Source organism: Antedon bifida, chromosome 7 (assembly GCF_963402885.1).
Source record: "Antedon bifida chromosome 7, ecAntBifi1.1, whole genome shotgun sequence".
Lineage (NCBI taxonomy): Eukaryota > Metazoa > Echinodermata > Crinoidea > Comatulida > Antedonidae > Antedon > Antedon bifida.
In genome coordinates, this window is record NC_136232.1 from 17,281,551 (window position 1) to 17,303,155 (window position 21,605).

A 21,605-nucleotide genomic window follows, 5' to 3' on the forward strand; every position below is an offset into this window, starting at 1 on the left:
TACTAACTAAGGTAGTAAAGCTGTATCTTCACATTAAAATATTTTTATTAGCTAAATATGTATTAAATTGGTTCTTACCACAGCAGTCTTTTCTGTTATATATCACAATCTTTGAAATAGGTATGGGTGATCCTAAATCAACATACCACCAAGGATTGTCAGATCCAGTCTCTTTGGAAAAAATGAATAAATAAATGTTACTGACGGCCATGAAAAATTATTTCTATTTGAAAATGTCTAAATAGTTTGCACGTGGTTTAAAAATGTGAAATTGAGAACTATTTAAAATTATGTAGGTACAGCATGTCAATTTTTTTTAAATATAATAATTACATTGTTTAGTTAAATACTATTTTAAAATCAGTCTACATCCAATAATCTTAAAAGACTTCTCTAAGATTTATATAATAAATACATAAATATTGAACAAAATATAAGGTTTTTTGATGGAAAATGTGTATTAAGTATTGTACTTACTGGTGTGGGTACACGTGTTTTTTCCAAAGTTTCCATCTGTTTTTCCATCGATGGCTCTACCAGCAACAGCTCCAGAACTATGTGTAGAACTCTGTTTAGCTTCTACAAAATGTGTAACTCTCTCGTCCACTAAAATTTAAAATTACAAACAGTTGTATTCTACTGTTCAAAATAATTAAAGAGAAAGAGACAAACATTCAATTATCAATGGTATACATTGATAAGTGTTACCTAATAAAACAACATAATGATAGTGCTAAATATTTGTTGTGGATATTGTATACAACTTAGTACTGTAAGACAAATTAACCTGATTACCCCCTTGTCCGCTTCTTCCAACCTTTCCAACTTGAGCCTCAATGGAATATTCACGTTTTCCTACACCATTCTTTATATCAAGTACTTGATCATTAACCAATTTAGCATGCAAATTACCACCAGCCCATCTGACCAAAGAATCTCCTCCTCCATTGAATGTTAACACGCCTTGATCAAATGACCATCCAATCACATCGCCCAATTCTACTGCAATTCGTTCACTTTTAGGTACTATATATGTAACTTCTGCGTTAACGGCACCAGCTGGTATGTCATTGATACCCACGACCTTAAATTGTGTGTTTGAACCATCTATCTTCCTAAATACAATAGCTCTAAATGGTGCTGATTTTTTGCCTTGATATGACCAACTTGTAACTTGACCACTACAAGAAAACTTTTGATCTGGCGATACCATTGTCCAACCATTACTGTCAGGACCACCACGATGTTTAATTTGCCAACCGGCACTGCAATATCCAGCTGTAAAATTAATGTATTAATTAAAAGATTAATTTCAATATCAATTCTCTTAAAAATAGGTATTTCATCGACGCATTTAACATATGTTTCAACATCTTAGTAACTTCTGTTATTTCCACTTAAGTTGTTTTCCTTTGTGAATTGCTATATTTCTGAATGTGTGTTTTACCTTTACTAGATGGTGTAATTTCTCTTGTCATTTTTTCTCCACCTATATAAAAAGAAATATGAACTTTGAATTAAAACAAAATAGAAAATACATTACAGCAACAATTGGACAGCACTAACAAGTAATGATTATTAGTCGCGTGCAAGGTGACTCTATAACAACTCACTATGTCAGTCAGTCGGTTGGTCGGTCGGTCGGTAAACACTAACTTGAGCACGCGACTGCAGCCATGTATATCGCCTTGCTATTTGTATACATACTTTACTAAATTTAGTCTATATTGTTGGCTATGTTCCTACCTGTATATAGTTCTACTTCACAAAGAGTAAGAGGTTTCTTTCCAGGAAGATATACACTGACGTACTGTCCTGTGATTGGTTGAGTACATTTAATTTCGATAGGATTTCTACTAATCATAGATGATGTTAGAGTAAGACCACATTGTGCATTTCCAATAAACGGTGAAACGTTGTTGTTCCCGACACGAACTTCAGCACCTACCAGCCTATTACCTATTTACAATAAAGTTAAACAATATGGACATATTGGGTACAATTGTGACTTTACTAACTAAAGTAAAGCTGTATCTTCACATTAAATTTTTTTTTTGCTAAATATGTATTAAATTGGTTCTTACCACAGCAGTCTTTTCTGTTATATATCAAAATCTTTGAAATAGGTATGGGTGATCCTAAATCAACATACCACCAAGGATTGTCAGATCCAGTCTCTTTGGAAAAAATGAATAAATAATTGTTACTGACGGCCATGAAAAATTATTTCTATTTGAAAATGTCTAAATAGTTTGCACGTGGTTTAAAAATGTGAAATTAAGAACTATTTAAAATTATGTAGGTACGGCATGTCAATTTTTTTTAAGTATAATAATTGCCATGTTTAGTTAATTACTATTTTAAAATCAGTCTACATCCAATGATCTTAACAGACTTCTCTAAGATTTATATAATAAATACATAAATATTGAACAAAATATAAGGTTTTTTGATGGAAAATGTTTATTAAGTATTGTACTTACTGGTGTGGGTACACGTGTTTTTTCCAAAGTTTCCATCTGTTTTTCCATCGATGGCTCTACCAGCAACAGCTCCAGAACTATGTGTAGAACTCTGTTTAGCTTCTACAAAATGTGTAACTCTCTCGTCCACTAAAATTGAAAATTACAAACAGTATTCTGCTGTTAAAAATAATTAAAGAGAAAGAGACAAACATTAAATTACCAATGGTATACATTGATAAGTGTTACCTAATAAAACAACATCATGATAGTGCTAAATATTTGTTGTGGATATTGTATACAACTTAGTACTGTAAGACAAATTAACCCGATTACCCCCTTGTCCACTTCTTCCAACCTTTCCAACTTGAGCCTCAATGGAATATTCACGTTTTCCTACACCATTCTTTATATCAAGTACTTGATCATTAACCAATTTAGCATGCAAATTACCACCAGCCCATCTGACCAAAGAATCTCCTCCTCCATTGAATGTTAACACGCCTTGATCAAATGACCATCCAATCACATCGCCCAATTCTACTGCAATTCGTTCACTTTCAGGTACTATATATGTAACTTCTGCGTTAACGGCACCAGCTGGTATGTCATTGATACCCACGACCTTAAATTGTGTGTTTGAACCATCTATCTTCCTAAATACAATAGCTCTAAATGGTGCTGATGTTTTGCCTTGATATGACCAACTTGTAACTTGACCCCTACAAGAAAACTTTTGATCTGGCGATACCATTGTCCAACCATTACTGTCAGGACCACCACGAGTTTTAATTTGCCAACCGGCACTGCAATATCCAGCTGTAAAATTAATGTATTAATTAATAGAACTTTAAAAGAACTTCAATATCGATTCTTTTAAAAATAGGCATTTCACATTTAACATGTGTTTGAACATCCCAGTAACGTATGTTTTACAACTTCAGTTGTTTTCCTTTGTGAATTGCTATATTTCTGAATGTGTGTTTTACCTTTACTAGATGGTGTAATTTCTCCTGTCATTATTTCTCCACCTATATAAAAAGAAATATGAACTTTGAATTTAAACAAAATAGAAAATACATTACAACAATAATTTGACTGACACGACTAAAAAGTAATAAATATTGTTTGTATACACACTGTACTAGATTTAGACTGTAGTAATATGTTCCTACCTGTATATAGTTCTACTTCACAAAGAGTTAGAGGTTTCTTTCCAGGAAGATATACACTGACGTACTGTCCTGTGATTGGTTGAGTACATTTAATTTCGATAGGATTTGTACTAATCATAGATGATGTTAGAGTAAGACCACATTGTGCATTTCCAACAAACGGTGAAACGTTGTTGTTCCCGACACGAACTTCAGCACCTACCAGCCTATTGCCTAGTTACAATAAAGTTAAACAATATGGACATATTGGGTACATGTTTAAAAGAATCTTGAATTCACTAACTAAGGTAGTAAAGCTGCTATATCTTCACGTTAAATTTTATTATTTGATAAATATGTTTTAAATTGGTTCTTACCACAACAGTCTTTCCTGTTATATATCACAATCTTTGAAATAGGTATGGGTGATCCTAAATCAACATACCACCAAGGATGGCCAGATCCAGTCTCTTTGAAAAAATTGAATAAATTATTTTTACTGACTGGTATGAGAAATTACTTCTCTTTGGACAGTTTACAATTTATTCATGTCAGGATTTTAAAATGTAAATTGAATATTGTAGTGAAATATTACATTTTGAAATGAATGAACATTGTTTTACTGTATGTCTTTTTTGTGATATTATTTTCTTCTTTTCTACCTAAATGCTCTTGAATAATATTGTAAAAATAGGTAAATGTCTATGTTATATAGCACTTACTTGTGTGGGTACACGTCTTTTTTCCAAAGTTTCCATCGGTTTTTCCATCGATGGCTCTACCAGCAACAGCTCCAGAACTATGTGTAGAACTCTGTTTAGCTTCTACAAAATGTGTCACTTAAATTACAAAATACTTTAGGATTAATTATATCTGTACGAGAAAACCTTTAATACGGATATACAAGTTTAGGGCCCTCGTGATTTTTAATATTTAACTTTAAAGTATTGTAATTATTTCTTGAGTAATTAAACATAAACTTTTATGAAATTTGCCTTGCTTCAACTTTTTTTTTAAATTTTAAAATATTACTTCATTTCCTCTGTTTGTTTCATTTTATTTTATCTGCCATTTAAAAAATCATTCTAGACAAGTTATTTCGAAAAAAATATACTTTATTGTTTTGAATTTTGAAAAATGCCGCTTTGGCCTATGTTGTTGTTTTAAATACCAAATAGACTTAAGTTTTCTGTACGTTGTTATACAATATTTCCATTATTGTAGAGTGCTTTACCTTTACGAATAGGTGTAATTTCTCCTGTCCATCCTTCCCCACCTATAATAAGAAAAAGAATTCAAGCATATACGTAATAAAAAAAAATACGACAATAGACTATTACTCCAAGCATGTTCCGCTTCTTTTTTTTAACATACAGATATCTTCTATATTAATTAGTTTATTAAGTAAGTTACTAGGTGGTTAATTGTTTGCCTTGTTCATTGAATTGTTTAGCCAATACCGTGTTAATATCGTAGTTTATACTGTAATTATGTATATTGACAAATAGTTTATCAGTTTATAGAGCGTATTTACCACAATTTTCTCCAGGGCTGCCAATGTTACATGCTTCAAATCTTTTATCCTTATCGGTTGTATAACACCAGGCTGTTTTGTAGTTATCCGGGTTTCGGCAGAAGTTGTGATCACCTAACCCAGATTTTGGGTATTTTTCTGGTGTTCTTGTATGCATCTGTGGTGTTTGTGAGGTCCATCGCTGACACATCTTTCCGGTTTCTGTTACACTTATTGACCCTCGATAGTCTGCAGCATTTGATTTTTTAAAACATTCTGATCAGAAAATTTCAAATAATTTACTGATAAGATTATGTAAAATTGAAACCGATATTATTATTATCATTATTATTATTATTATTTGAGTTTAGACTTGTTTGCATACCTAATAAGATGGTATAACAATTTATAATATTTTACCTGTTCTAGATGGTCTACCTTCTATTCTCGTTCCTTTTCCATTACCTGTATACAACAATGTAAACAATTTTAAAACATTCTGATCAGAAAATTTCTAATAATATACTGATAAGATTATGTAAAATTGAAACCGATATTGTTATTATTATTATTTGAGTTTAGATTCTGTTCGCAATTTGCATACATAATAAAATGGTATAACAATTTATAATATTTTACCTGTTCTAGATGGTCTACCTTCTATTCTCGTTCCTATTCCATTACCTGTATACAACAATGTAAACAATATTAAATAAATGTTTATAATGTTAATAATAAATCTGAAGGAAAACATATTATATAAGAATTATATACCGGCTACAGAGAAAGTTTTTATTACGGAATTTCTACAGACAATAGCTCGGCAATTAACCAACAGAAAATTGATATATTTATATAGATAATAGTTTTTGTTGCCCGAAATCTCTGCTAACTTTTCTGGCTGTTTTACTTTATCGTTTTGATTTAGCTTTTCGCTTTTTTTTTGTATCTCCATTGAGATCCAGCCACTGATACCCACAGCATTGTCATTTTTTCAGTAATTTGCCTTTGGATTTATATATATAAATTTACCCATAGGGAGAAAATCTTTGTTCTTTTTTTCGCCTTAAGGACCTTATTTTTTATTTGTTCACTCTAGAACTAAGAAGTTGAAAAGAGAACTTCCTGCATCCGAGTTTCAAAACAAACTTAGGATTAGTAATCAACGGTAATGGCCCGAAGGGGACATCACAAATTTGGTCTACCTGCAGACTTTGTCATTTCAACACAAATGACTCTACCTTCGGATGATTTCAGGGCTTTTAGAAAACCCTACAAAAGGTTCGTTCGGACTTATAACAAGAATCGGAGCAACACCTCTGATTCAGTTGTTGAAATTAATTGTCGACTTTCCAAAGGAGAGAAAAAACGTCTTTCCCGAGGACTCAAATTCTGCCGATTACGTGAATATTTTGCTGATTCAGACAGCAGCACCACGCAAAACGAAGGCAACGTTAACAAATTTAAACCAAAAAGTTCCTGGAATCCAACTAAAATCGTTGTCCAGCTTTAGAAACATTTATTCAGGCTATTGAGGAGGATGTACAAAACTACGTCCCGAGTCCAGATAAACGTGACAATCTCTCAAAACAAGAGAGGCAGGCAATTGCCAAATTGCGTCAGCGTAATAATATCATCATTAAACCCGCTGATAAAGGTGCTGTCACTGTTGCTATGGACATCAAATTTATGAAGAGGAGTCCTTAAGACAGCTAAACAATCCTCTTCATTATCGTAAACTTACAACGGATCCAACCCCGGAAATTGCGAATAAGGTGGCCAAATCTGTTTCTGTGATGGTAAAAAAAACACTCCATCGATCCTAAGATTGGACCTCATTTGGCACAGGTTAATCCAGTTCCAGGCAGATTATATTTCCTACCTAAAATCCACAAAGCAGGCAATCCTGGTAGACCCATTATATCGGGCAATGGCACTGCTACAGAGAAAATTTCTGAATATGTGGATGATTTACTTAGACCATATGTGACTGATCTCCCTTCATACATTCAAAAAATTAATCCGCAAAATTAACCAAATTCAAAATTTACCTAATAATTCTGTTCTAGCTACATTAGATGTATACTAATATCCCTCACGAAGAAGGAGCCGACGCATGTATTTTAAATTACAAACAAATTTCAGGCAAAGCGCCTACTAAAGCTCATTTACGAGAACTGGTCTTGTTGATTTTAACCAACAACAATTTTATTTTTGGAAATGACCATTACCTTTAAATGCATGGCACATTGATGGGTACAAAAATGGCGCCATCTTTTGCAAATTTATTTATTGGACAATTTGAGGCCAATTTTCTGTCCCTCCAACCTAATAATCAACTTGTTTGGTTTAGATACATTGACGACATCTTCATGATCTGGACCCATGGTGAAGATAATTTGGAATCTTTTCTTCTCACTATTAATTCAGTCCACAGAACGTCTCAGGACTGTTTTTCCGGAACCACCCATTATTGCATTTCGTAGACCTCCTAACCTTCGTGATATATTAGTCAGATCCAAATTTAAGAGTGAAATTAACTCTCATGACAGCCAAAATTTGGGCAGTCACATTTGCGGCAAATCTTGCAAAACTTGTTCATTAGTTGATTCTACTAAAAAATTTAAGAATAACCAAACTGGCCGCATTTTTCGGATAAGACAATCAATTAATTGTCTAACCAAAAACGTAATTTATCTCATATACAGTAATATTTGTGGCAAACAGTACGTCGGGGAAACAAAAAATACTCTCCGTATGAGAATGACACAACACAGATCAGCTATCAAAACATTAAAGATCTAAATTATACATTTGTGCAGGTAGGGGCAAGAGTGCCAAGCTTTTAAACATTAATTTTGCCAGAGACATTCACATATTAACAATTATTCACACTTGAAGTTTTTTTCTTTGTTTGAAATTTCCTGCTTTATAAGCAACCATTTCTGCTTTGAACCCCAAAGCTTTTGGAGGCATGCCTTTTGTTTATTAACATTTTGATTGGATGATTTGTTTTATTATGTAATTTTGTGACTTATATATGTTATCCTTTGTTTTTATCTTCACCTGATGATGGGCAAATTACTGAAAAAATGACAATGCCGTGGTTATCAGTGGCTGGATCTCAATGGAGATACAAAAAAAAGCGAAAAGCTAAATCAAAATGTCAGCATTAACATATAAATAAAGGTTTTTTCGATATCATCATCATTTTTATTTTCCACTTATAATTATTATTTGCAACACATATTTATACTGTTGACACACTGTGTATCTTTTCCTAAGTAGTATATTTGTGGACCAAGAGTTCCAGCAATTTATTGGCTGATACCTGCATAAATCTGTACTTCACAAAGAGTAAGAGGTTTCTTTCCAGGAAGATAAACACTAACGTACTGCCCTGTGATTGGTTGGTTACATATAATTTCGATTGGATTTAAACCAATCATAGATGTTGTAATAGTAGCTCCACATTGTGCATTTCCAGTAAAAGGTGATACTTTGTTATTACCGACACGAATCTCAGCACCTACCAGTCTATTACCTAGTTTGAGAAGAGACACATAAATGTACAGGAAATACCTATTCTTGGATGTTCGGCATACTTAACTTATATAACCATACAATTGATTTTTATTATATTTTTAGTTTAATGTTGTTTTTTAAACCTACCACAGCAGTCTTGTCTATTATATATATCAATCTTTGAGATAGTCTGCCGTGATCCTAAATCAACATACCACCACGGATTGTTTGATACATCAGCTGAGAAAAGATGCAATTGTTGAATATAAACTATGCATTATTAAGATAAGACAATGCATATTATTCTCAACACATTATCATTATCACCAGAATCATCATCAGCAGTAGCACCAGCAGCATCACCTATGGAACGCCGACAATCTCTTTCATTATGCTCTTATACTGTACCCTACATATGCTATTATACATATTCCTAATGCTCTTTTTTATTCTCTTATATAAGCCAATCTTAGATTAGATTTGATCTTAGATCAATAATTTACAATAAAGTGCATGGTCAACGACAATAACAGTGTAGTTTGTCCAAAATGGTCCGATATTGACTGCATTCAGTTTATCAAATTCATGAGCAGGAGCTTGGTGCAATGTATGTCAATCCTATGCTTTTTGGAGTCCACTTTATTCCTTTTCTTATTTCATAGATTAAATCCTGTGCATTGCTTTTAACCATACGTCGTCTTCATTAAAATGGTCTTGGCATACATATAATAATCGTCACTATATATAAAAACTATGAGACATGCACCCGGCCTCATCTTTCTTACTAATTACTGCCAATCCTTTGTAACCAGGTTTTAACAGATCACAAATCTTTATTGCAACATGTAAAAGATATAGAAATACAAAACCTGCTCTGGTCGGTATGTTGGAATCTTGATATCTTCATTCGCCTGAACTGAAAAGCAGCAACTTCGCGGTATACGGTTACTTAAGGAAAATGTTATTATAGAACAAAAACGGTCTTAAGCTCTGTCTACACTTTAAAACTTTATGTGACAAAAAAAGTGTGATATGCCCATATTATAAGGACATGCTGGTGTCATATCACTACAAAGCTTTTGAGAAATAAAACCTGTCTAATGAAAGAGTATTTAAGAGCATATGAAAGAGTATGATGTCACACCGCAGAGAAAAAAATACTACCGACGTTGCATAATTACCAGCATCGCCAGCATCCGCAGCATCAGCATACGCATCATCATCAGCAGCAGCAACATCATCATCAGCATCACCATCATAAGTATCATCACCACTCCCATCACCAGAATCAGTATACGTATCATTATCAGCATCATCACCATTATCATCACCATCCCCATTATCATCACCATCCCCATCATCATAATCAGTATACGCATCGTCATCATCAGCAGTATCATCAGCTTCACCATCACTATCATCAGCACCAGCATCATCATAATTATCAGGATCAGAATCATCATCACCAGCATCAGCATCACCATTATCAGCATCACCATCACCTTCACCATCATCAGCATCAATATGCGCATCATCACTATCATATTATTTCCTATAAATATATTATGATATGAAAGTAATTGTATAAGTGATTGTTATAACACTACCGGTATGGCTACACGTCTTTTCCACAAAATCTCCATCTGTGTTTCCATCGATGGCTCTACCAGCAACTGCTCCAGAACTATGTGTAGAACTCTGTTTAGCTACTATGAAAGTTGCTCTTAATTCTAAATTAAAGAATAAATTAAATATGAATGCAAAATGTATTATTATTGTTATTGTTAATATCATCATCTTCATAATTATCATTTTCATCATCATAATTATTATCTATATATTATTGCTGCTAAATTTTTCGCGTATTTTACGCATCTCCTCCAAAACCACTGAACGGTACGTGCTCACATTTGGCACACTGATGTTTATTGATAGACTATGCCACTTCCCTAAATTTTAAGGATAAACACTAAAAAAGCCCAAAAATAGCAGTAATTTGACCATGTTTTGCGAGTTGTTACGTCACGTATCAACTACGCAACCTTCTCCGTTATATACCGCAATGGCCTGATCTACAAACACCATGCAGAGCCACCAAATTAAAACGGTGTTTAGTCTCGGCAGCCGCCCAACCGTATCGACTGATACTATCCTTAGAACAGAATGTATTTTGTAAATCACGGTTTGGCTCAGTGAGTAAAACGACGTGGCCATTGAAATTAGTACTTAGTAGGTTCGAGTTCGAATCCGCGATATGTGTAAATAATAAATATCTCCGCTTAAAGCAAAAAATCTAAACCAGAATGTAATTACAAAAGTAGCAAAAAAGATACCAAACCTCACGCAAAAAAAATTGCAAAATATAAAAAACCATTAACATTTTTAAAAATGTAAATGAAAACAAACAAAAAAGCACACACACACGCACACAAAAAAATGAATCAAACAAAAAAATATCAGATATAAAAGTTTGTTCGAGCGCATCATCTAATTCGAGTAGTGAGTGTTGATTTTGAAGTACATTTTATATTCCAATTTACATCTTAATTCTAGAACTTAAAAATTATTTATATTTTATCATTAAAATGTTTTGAATTACAAAAGTAGCAAATAGGTAACAAATCTCACAAACAAACAAAATTGCAAAATATTAAAACCATTAAAATTAATATATAAATAAAAAAAAACACACAAACAAAACGATTCCAAATGGTTTGATACATTGTTGAACATGAAAACAACTTCACAATTCGTATTTCCTCAGCAGTGTGTTTTTCATTCGATTCATGTCCACTTTTTATTTTACCTATATGTATCAAATAATGATTACACCACGAAAAACACCCAACATAATATAGTTTGGTATTTTATACTTTCGTTAGTGTTTGCGCGTATCATCAATTTTTTGTTTAGCGTCTTTTATTTTCGTGCCCACAGATGGTTCTCGAATACACAGTAATTTTAGCGTAAAAAAAAACTGTCGATTTCAAATGTACGTACCGCAGGACTATAATACATTGTCGTTTACATAAACGAATAAATAGACACGATAATTTATGTAGTCAACTAAAATGTGCACCCTGTGAATTACTTCCGAAAGAGAAACTTGTCACAAAAGAGTCCAATTTGTGTTTTGTATGTAACATTAGGGTCGAGGGATGGAGAAGAGGATGGGTACAAAGAAGAACAATTTTTAAATATATTTTTTATCTACTCAGTAACGAAATATTGTTTTCGTGTTTATAGGCCTATAAATAATATACCACTTGATACAGTAAAACATTTGCGATGTAATACTTTGTTAAAACTGTCCCTGTCATAGTCGATTGAAATAGCATAGTACATATAACGATACACCACTACAACGTTTATAAATTTTGTAATTATTAATTAATACAAACGTTGAGAAGCAACTGTCAGTAATAAAGTTTATTTGTATATTGTGCGTTTATATATCTAACAGTAGGGCCTACTCACACTCACAGTAAAACGTCTATGTGTTTATATATCTATCTAACAGTACCCACACTCACAGTAAAAAAAATTACGATTCAAATGGCGACCAAAAATGGTTAATACGTATTTACAGTTATGTCCAAGTATTGCAATACTGTACTATATCTATATAGGTTTTAGGTTAATCGCCAAGGGCCAATACATTTACCTACAGCTGGTACTTGTGTTAAACCAAATAGTTATATTGGAATTTTCCATTCATCTGAAATTAATACATTTGTATAACGTATATTAAATCTATCAAAATAGTATTTTTTTAAGAAAATCGGCCTGTCTTCAACATTATGATGCTGTACTCGAGCTGTTCAACCGGGTTTCAGCAATATTCTTTGCCGCTGTGCACATCGATATTTCACCGTCAAATATGCAATTACATTTTAAAAAATATAAGAAAAAGTATTTTGTTGCTCTTATACTTTACATGCATTAGTGGAGACAATTTGTACACAATTTGATCTGCATATCTTTAAGTCGTAACTCTTTATATATATGGCTCTGCGCGGTCATAGCTAAGACTGTTTTATATAGTCCAGTGGTCATTATTTTTTTTCCTATGAGATTAAGGCAGAAATCATGAATAATTAATTATAATAATTAATGACATAATATGGGACATTATAGAGGGCGCTATATAAGCATTTATTTTTTATTTATTTTACATATTAAAATGATGACCTTTGACCTTATGTCAACTGATGAAATTTAACTTATGTCAAGTGATGACATGATGTATGTGCTTGATTAACAGGATGAAATCACATTTTTGTTAAATGTCAGTATTTATTTGGTTTTATAGGTATGTTCTGTGATTGGTCAATATTGACATTTGACCCTTAATTACAAAGGAATTTTTTATAAGGTGATTGAAAAGATACTTGTAATCATAAAAATGTAATAAAAGACCAAATTGTGCTTAAATTTGTTATAATACATCTATCTGATAAACCCTGCTTTAATCGGGGAGTTAAGACCATCAGTTAAAATTTTTTTATAGAAATCTGCCCAGATGATAAAAACAAACATTGTTAATAATATTGTGTATAGTGTATAGAAATGAAAAATGTGTTTAGAGAAAAAAATATATGTAAAGAGATGAGGAACATGTATATGGAAATAAAAGTAGGACGAACCCACATAAGAAAAAAAAATTTTTCGCGCCCTCTCATGGCAGCTTCTTAATTAATTATGTGGAGTTATATGTACTTCGTACGTTGAATAAGCATGCGTATGCTGTACGCTTTTTTTATGTATTATATTGTTGGTAACATTTAGATTCAAAGCAATTTTTTAATTATTAACCATCACACTTGAAGTTTTAAAAAAGCAAGAGCTGGAGATTTCTTACAATGGGAAAATTAGTACAGTCACTCTGACTAGGATCAGGACGGGGCATTGCTATATTTATTGTGTTAATAGTAATTATGGTATATTGACCTATATGATGTAGGCTAATATAATGTGTTAGTTCTGTAAGAGTGTTATTCTTCACGCTTGGAAGAGAGAGGATGGGAGAAAAGAGAGGGGATGTGAGGAGAGGGATGGAGGGAGGAGAGGGAGGAGAGGGAGGGAGGAGAGGGAGGGAGGGAGGGAGGGAGGAATAAGAGGGAGAGGGAGGGAAGGAAAGAGAGAAAGGGAGGGGAGGAGAGGGAGGGTAGAGACATGCCTCAAATTCGTAAATCAATTGCCAAAGGCGTGGGACTCAAACTTGGTGGGTATTTTTAATGCATTCCTGATTAAGGTTTCTTAGAGCCATCCATGTACAATAGTTGATTATACAACGTAGTAATTGTATTGTATTTATTGTTTACCTTCTTCTCCTTCTTTGCCTCCTCTTGGTCTATTGGGTCTACTCTCACCTTCATTGGGACTAACCTTTTCTGGTGGAATTACTTCGAACGTTAGAACTTTAGCCTCAATTGAGTATTCACGTTTCCCTACACCACTGTTTATATCAAGTATTTGATCATGTACCAAATTATTATGTAAATTATCAACAACCCATCTGACATGAAAATCTCCTCCTTCGTTGAATGTCAACACCCCTTGTCTGAATGACCAACCAATCACATCGCCCAATTCTACTGTAATTCGTTCACTTTCAGGTACTTTATAAGTAACTTCTGCGTTAGCCACACCAGCTGGTATGTCATTGATACCCACGACCTTAAATTGTGTGTTTGAACCTTCTATCTGCCTAAATATAATAGCTCTAAATGGTGCTGTTGTTTTGCCTTGATATGACCAACTTGCAACTTGACCACTACAAGAAAACTTTTGATCTGGCGATACCATTGTCCAACCATTACTGTCAAGACTACCACGATTTTTAATTTGCCAACCTGCATTGCAATATCTTCCTGCAATATAATAATTGAAATTGTTATGTAAAATAAGTGTACTTCAAGCTATTATTGAAAGCACAAATTACTGTAGAAGTTATACAACTACAAAATGTATTATTAGAGAATAACTTTAAATTAATTAGCGTAGATTTTTGTTGTTCTCCGATAATTCCTATTTATATTTAACTAAGCCTAATTGCCATACTGCTGAACAATATTTAAATAAACCTAATTTTTAGTGTAAAGCGGAGGCGGGATTTAATTAAACCCCACAGTTAATATATATCAATGTCTGACCTTTACTGCCTCCACTTCCCTGACCACCTGGTCTACCACTACTACCTTCTTGACCCCCAGGTCTACCACCCACTTGACCTTCAGTTTTACCACCTCCTTGGCCGGCAGGTATAACACCTTGACTCCCAGGTTTACCACCTCTTTTGCCTCCAGGTTTACCACCTCCTAGACCCTGAGGTATACCACCTCTTTGGTCTCCAGATTTATCTCCTTCTTGACCTCCAGGTCTACCACCTCCTTGGTCTACACGTCTACCATCTCCTTGGCCTACAGGTATAACACCTTGACTCCCAGGTTTACCCCCTCTTTTGCCTCCAGGTTTACCTCCTTGTCCCCCACGTATACCACCTCCTTGACCTCCAGATTTACCACCTTCTTGACCCCCAGGTCTACCACCCACTTGACCTCCAGTTTTACCACTTCCTTGGCCGGCAGGTATAACACCTTGACTCCCAGGTTTACCACCTCTTTTGTCTCCAGGTTTACCACCTCCTAGACCCTGAGGTATACCACCTCTTTGGTCTCCAGATTTATCTCCTTCTTGACCTCCAGGTCTACCACCTCCTTGGTCTACACGTCTACCATCTCCTTGGCCTACAGGTATTACACCTTGACTCCCAGGTTTACCTCCTTGTCCCCCACGTATACCACCTCCTTGACCTCCAGATTTACCACCTTCTTGACCTCCAGGTCTACCACCATCTTGATCTCCAGGTTTACCGCCTCCTTGACCCCTAGGTTTATCACCTCCTTTTCTACTAGGTTTACCAACTTCTTGACCCCCGGGTATACCACCTCTTTGGTCTCCAGGTTTATCAACTCCTTGACTTCCAAGTTTACCCCCTCCTTGACCCCCACGTATACCAGCTCTTTGGCCTCCGGGTATATCACCTCCTTGACCTCCAGATTTACCACCTTCTTGACCCCCATGTCTAACACCTCCTTGGCCTCCAGGTATTACACCTTGGCTCTCATGTTTACCACCTTCTTTCCTCCCAGGTTTACCGACTCCTTGACCCCTATTTATACCACCTTCTTGACCTCCAGGTCTACCATCCTCTTGACCTCCAGGTTTACCACCTCCTTGACCCACACGTATACCATCTATTCGGCCTCCAGGTTTATCACCTACTTGACCTTCAGGTTTACCTTCTCCTTGACCTCCAAGTCTACCACCTCCTTGGCCTTCAGGTATATCACCTCCTTGAACTTTTTCCGGTTTACTGTTTTGTATACCTTTATCACCAACTACAACACCCCAGCCACCACCTCCACCACCTCCACCGGTAGCTTCGCCCCCATCACCACCGCCACCTCGACCACCACCATCACCACCAACTCTACCTTCCTGATTTCCCGGTCTACCACCCACTTGACGTTTTGGTCTACCACTTCGTTGACCTCTAGTTTTACCACTACTTTGACCTCCAGATCTACCAACAGTTTTGCCTCTAGCTCTATCATCCCATTGAGCTTTTTTGGGTCTACCGCCTCCTTTACTTTCACCTTTCGTACCGCTTCCTTGACTTCCAGGTCTACTACCTACTTGACCTTGTTTAGTGTTTTCTTGACCTTCTTGTAAACCCCCATCACTGCTTACTTGACCTCCAGATTTACCAACATTATCGCTTTCCTGACCTTCTAGTTTAACTCTTCCTTGACGACCTTCTAGTTTAACTCTTCCTTGGCTCTCTCCCTGTCTACCACGATCCTGACCATCTGATCTAGTAACTTGTTGGCCTGGTGATTTACCGCTTCCTCTACCTTCTAATGCACTTCCACTTTCTATTAATTCAATTGTATTAATATTATATTTAAAAAAATATTTATTAAAATGTAATAGAACTCAAAATGAGACCACCATTATAGTTTAACGAAGTTTCATATTAGGCTTACTATTAACCTATAGCACTCGATATTACTCATTAGAAAGTATATCTGTTTACGTTATGGAAAATGTATTTACCTGCATATAATTGTACTTCACATAGAGTGAGGGGTTTATTTCCAGGAAGATATACACTGACGTACTGTCCTGTAATCGGTTGGTTACATATCATTTCGATTGGATTTGAACGAATCATAGATGGTGTTAAAGTACCTCCACATTGTGCATTTCCGGTAAAAGGTGAAACTTTGTTGTTCCCAACACGAACTTCAGCACCTACCAGCCGAGTACCTAATTACAATAAAGTTAAACAAAATGAAAACAAGGTACAATTATGTTTAAAAGTATATTTACTTTACTAACTAATGAGTTATAATTATCTAAGTGTCAACTAGGTCATATTTTAATTCAACACCATTCTTTCTGTATACCATGACATCTGAATCACCAAGATTTACTTATGAATCAACAGCAGAGGAAATATTTATTTGGAAATCTGTATTTGTAAGTTATTTTTTCATCATCATTTAATTTCCCGATTGAATTAAAAAAAATCAACATTACTGCTTAGACATCTTACCACAGCAGTCTTGTCTGTTATATATTACAATCTTTGAAATAGATTTCTGTGATTCTAGTTCAACAAACCACCAAGGATTGTTAGATGCATCAGCTTAAAAATATAAGAAAGAACGTGAACTCAGAGAAGGGCACTCTACTATATGTTGGAAAATAAAATGCAAAGAATACTGTGGAACAACACAGTACTTTATCAGCAACTGCGATATTCGTTAATAAATAATTCAATTTAAAAACCTTTAAAAAAACATTTACCTGTATGGGTACATGTATTTCCCTTAAAATTTCCATCTGTATTTCCATCAATAGCTCTATGTGCATTAGCACCAGAGTTATGAGTTGAACTTTGTTCAGCATCTGCAAATTGTGTCAACCTTACTAAAATGTAAAGTATTACATAATTGTTATAATAAGACGTAGTTTCAAACTAAATAAGTGGAACTGTATAATGTGCGCACATAATTAAATTTAAAATTATCTTATTAATCCATCCGGAAATTCATTGCTCGTTTAAATATACAATATATACAGTATATGTAATAATAACAAAAGTAACAATATAACAGGAAAAATGTACAGAACAAGAAGAATCAGACATCAAACATGAGTACAAATTATGAGATCCATTATCCATCATTTATTGTTGTCAAAAAGTGTAATGGCTCGTGGAAGAAAGGAGCGACCGTTGCGGACTAGGTATAGGGAGTTAAGTTTTGTTGTGAAGAGTTTGAATTGTGTCCGTTAAAATAGATTGAAATACTCTGAAAATATTATTGTTGCAAGCCTCGGACACCGACATCTGGCAACCAACTATCTTCTCAACCTTCCCTACAGCATTAATAATTCTGTTAATATCTGTTTTATTGGCACTCCTGGCCCATCCACAAATACAATCTTTTCAAACTATGACTGTTGTGTAAAAAATAGAAATGATTTTAACATCAACATTAAATAAAGACATTTTCCTCAGAAAATATAGAATTAACCTTTTCCAGGATACAATTAATATCCAATCAAATCCAATAACAATGGGGCAGTGAATGCGGTTTTTGTTGGAATTCGACAAGGATCTCTTTTATCTTGTTAACATGGTAGTTATTTTTGTTAACAAAGGCATTAATTTCATGTTAGTAGGAGAATATTTTATTATTTCGATTGATTAAACCAAACAAAACAGAGTCGTCAGCATACATAATAAGAGTACAAGTAGAACAAAAATCAGAAGTGTAAAGACTGAAGAGGACGAGGGAAAGGCATGTACCTTGTTGAACCCCTGTGTTAAAGATTCGAATAGTTAAATAAAATGAGTTATCATAGTGTGAAAATCAAGAATAATTGATAGGAACATATTAGGAATGTTCATGTGGAGAAATTTGTTGACGAGTAGCCTAAATATGGCTAAATGATGAGTTTGAGGAAAGTCAAAGTAAATTATCATATTCTAAGTAAGAATATAACAGATCTCATTTATCATGAAAACTTTCATTACAACATATATTAAGGCAATGGGCCTAATATCATTTATACATTGAATATTTGGTCGCGTTTGGACCGGACATTTTCCATTATGATGAATTTGTATAACTAGATGAATTGAATTAGATAAATGGTAAAATAAATGTTAGTAGATAATATGGTGGGCGGTAAATATTTATATATTATATATTAAGTGTAGTCTTTCTATGTCTCCATGCAGCAGTTAAGTATTGTTTACAGTTATAGTCTACAATTTCACCTATTCTCTCAAATGGAAATTCTAAATAAAGGTATTCGATTGTACCACTTCTAAAATTCTCCCAGAATGTATCAAAACCACAATACAATAGGAAACTGACTTTTCTTTATTTCGTGTTAATTTGAGGAAAACGAATCTATATATAAATTTACATAAGGGCAAAATTCGGTAAATCGCGCCTTACTTCTAGAATGTTTACTAGATTGTATATAAAGTTGGTTCGTACTTTCGGTACTGATTTTAACCACCTGATGTCACCCTGTTTACTAATTAAATTGAGTTAGATAATTAGTTATTGACAATTAAAACGAATTTAGGTTCAACGACTTGCCCAAAATAGGGTTTTTTTTCGATCGTGGTATACACTATCTAATGGATGTCCATCTAGAAAAATACCCGCACACAATAATACGAGGATGTTTCGCTTTTTCTTTAAAAAATACTATTTTGATAGATTTAATATACGTTTAATAAACGTATATTAAATCTATCAAAATGTATTGATTTGCGATGAATGGAACATTCTAATCTCTGTTCCACAAGTACAAGTGTCTATTCTATCAGGCGTCGTAAAGGCAAGTACACTCAGAAATTCGATCCATTATTTTTTCAATCTGATATAGGTTTTTTTTTTAGTTTTTTTTTTTCAGTCACCGTCTATTATGTACAAAATTGTATTATTGCAGTTAAACCACCCACCCCACCACCCTTCCACTCACTGGCATGAGTAGCGTTGTAAAGCCATTAGAGGATAGGCCTACGGTACGAAGGATCACATGCCCTAAACGCAGAACAACTTTTGTTAGTAGGAACCAACTTAAGTATGAATTGGCTCTAAGAAACAATTGAAATCCATTAGGTCTACTATAAGTTGAGCTAGATAATTTAATATTTATTGACGATTAAAGCGAATTTATAATTTGCCCCGAATAGAGGTTTTTGAAATTATTTTGTTTAATTTATTTTTATTATCGTTACATCATGTAACGATACATCACTACGACGTTCATATTTTGTTTGTACATGTAATGCACTATTTCAATCGGCTATGACGGGTTCAACAAAGTATTACTTTACAATGTTTTACTGTGGTTAGTGGTATATTATTTGTAAAACATGAAAACAATTAATATTTCGTTAATAAATGGACAAAGAATATAATTATTTAAAAATTGTTCCTCTTTGCACCCATCCTCTTCCCCATCCCTCAACCCTAATGTTACATACAAAACACAAATTAAGTTTGTTTAAATTTGACTCAAACAATTGGTCTCAATTGGTCTCTTTCGGAAGTAATTCCCAGGGTGCTAAGTTTAGTTGAGTACATGAATCACCGTGTCTATTTATTCGTTCCTGTAAACGACATGTATTATTGTCCTGCATTACGTACATTTGAAATTACTATGTATTCGAGAACCATCTAGTATTCAATAAATTATTTTAGCATCTGAAACCGTGGAAGGGTACATGTATATATGTAATATATATCAAATTTACAGCTACCAAATCCACTAGTAGCGTTGATTTTCTAGACACTATAGTGACCATAGAAAATGGTACACTCAAAACTGACCTATTCCGTAAGCCCACGAATAAAAATATGTACCTGCTCCCTAGCACTTGTCATCCCCGACACTGTACTAAAAACATACCGTACAGTCAAGCATTACGTATCAGACGTATCTGTTCTTCATATTTAGATTTTCAGAATCGTACCGAAGAATTAATTATATGTGACCCGATCTGGCAAAACCCTACTTTTGTCAGCAATATTCATTTTGTATTTTTTTATATATTTGGATTATTTGAATTATAAGCTTTGCAATGGTGTTTATTTCATAAAAATTGAGTAAATATTTGTGACCCGATCTGGCATAACCCTCTCTTTGTCGGCAATTCAAAATTCACGTAATCAGTCAAAATACGTCCAAATCGACTACCCTGGCAGATTACATGTTTTTGCATTTTCGAAATATTTCACTATTTAAGAATACGTCTACCTGATTTAAACTCCCGAAATTTAACTAAAATTATGAAAAAAGAGAGTTTAAAAAACATGAATTTTCCTCAAGCCTAACAATTTATTCACGATCTACGCTAACATTTTGCGTAAATTCAGTTGAAAGTTGCCGAGTTTTACGACATTTTGACCGCCAGTTCGCTGCACAATGGTGAAAGGTCACACATCAAAATAAAGCTCATCCATTTGACATTCCAAATATGAAAGTTTTAGGGCGGAGTTTAAAGAAGGAACCAATGAAAACTTTCATTTACTATGACATAATTTCAGAAAATTCGGTTCTTCGAAGTTTCTGGAACAGCGAACTGCGTGTGTTGCTATGGCGCATCATCGCAATAACAAACGTTATTGGTCAACGCGCTAGATGTTATACGCTCTACGCGCGGAAATAAAAAGTTGTTTACATTTTTGTGAGGTTATTTTTATTTTACACACAGCTTGTCGTAAATTGGAATGAAAATGATTTTAATATTCAAAGTAAAGTGTTCTGCAATAGATGTAGTCTGTATTTGTTTATTCTATAGTAAAATAGACAAGTCAAAAACAATTCACGTCATAAATTCAATTGTATTTT

The 21,605-nt window shown here is 34.1% G+C and overlaps 2 protein-coding genes across 2 annotated transcripts in view; both read right to left on the minus strand.

Annotated features, from left to right (window-relative positions):
* LOC144848252 (uncharacterized) overlaps nucleotides 1-1,280 on the minus strand; it is a 64,639-nt gene extending 63,359 nt beyond the window's left edge. The window contains exons 1-3 of the mRNA XM_078704966.1: nucleotides 796-1,280; nucleotides 478-606; nucleotides 79-171 (exon numbers count right to left, since the gene is read on the minus strand). Coding sequence (XP_078561092.1) covers nucleotides 79-171; nucleotides 478-606; nucleotides 796-1,213 — 640 coding nt within the window. The 5' untranslated portion in view covers nucleotides 1,214-1,280. The remainder of the gene's footprint in view (nucleotides 1-78; nucleotides 172-477; nucleotides 607-795) is intronic.
* A 117-nt stretch (nucleotides 1,281-1,397) lies between these two features.
* LOC144848253 (uncharacterized) overlaps nucleotides 1,398-21,605 on the minus strand; it is a 28,308-nt gene continuing 8,100 nt past the window's right edge. Inside the window, exons 2-23 of the mRNA XM_078704967.1 lie at nucleotides 17,532-17,654; nucleotides 17,278-17,370; nucleotides 16,776-16,988; nucleotides 15,314-16,594; nucleotides 14,810-15,058; nucleotides 13,979-14,527; nucleotides 10,262-10,384; nucleotides 8,802-8,894; nucleotides 8,461-8,673; nucleotides 5,769-5,813; nucleotides 5,550-5,594; nucleotides 5,151-5,405; nucleotides 4,851-4,892; nucleotides 4,339-4,455; nucleotides 3,994-4,086; nucleotides 3,638-3,850; nucleotides 3,452-3,493; nucleotides 2,799-3,281; nucleotides 2,484-2,612; nucleotides 2,085-2,177; nucleotides 1,747-1,959; nucleotides 1,398-1,489 (exon numbers count right to left, since the gene is read on the minus strand). Of these exons, the coding sequence (XP_078561093.1) occupies nucleotides 1,398-1,489; nucleotides 1,747-1,959; nucleotides 2,085-2,177; nucleotides 2,484-2,612; nucleotides 2,799-3,281; nucleotides 3,452-3,493; nucleotides 3,638-3,850; nucleotides 3,994-4,086; nucleotides 4,339-4,455; nucleotides 4,851-4,892; nucleotides 5,151-5,405; nucleotides 5,550-5,594; nucleotides 5,769-5,813; nucleotides 8,461-8,673; nucleotides 8,802-8,894; nucleotides 10,262-10,384; nucleotides 13,979-14,527; nucleotides 14,810-15,058; nucleotides 15,314-16,594; nucleotides 16,776-16,988; nucleotides 17,278-17,370; nucleotides 17,532-17,654 (4,799 nt within the window). The remainder of the gene's footprint in view (nucleotides 1,490-1,746; nucleotides 1,960-2,084; nucleotides 2,178-2,483; nucleotides 2,613-2,798; nucleotides 3,282-3,451; nucleotides 3,494-3,637; nucleotides 3,851-3,993; nucleotides 4,087-4,338; nucleotides 4,456-4,850; nucleotides 4,893-5,150; nucleotides 5,406-5,549; nucleotides 5,595-5,768; nucleotides 5,814-8,460; nucleotides 8,674-8,801; nucleotides 8,895-10,261; nucleotides 10,385-13,978; nucleotides 14,528-14,809; nucleotides 15,059-15,313; nucleotides 16,595-16,775; nucleotides 16,989-17,277; nucleotides 17,371-17,531; nucleotides 17,655-21,605) is intronic.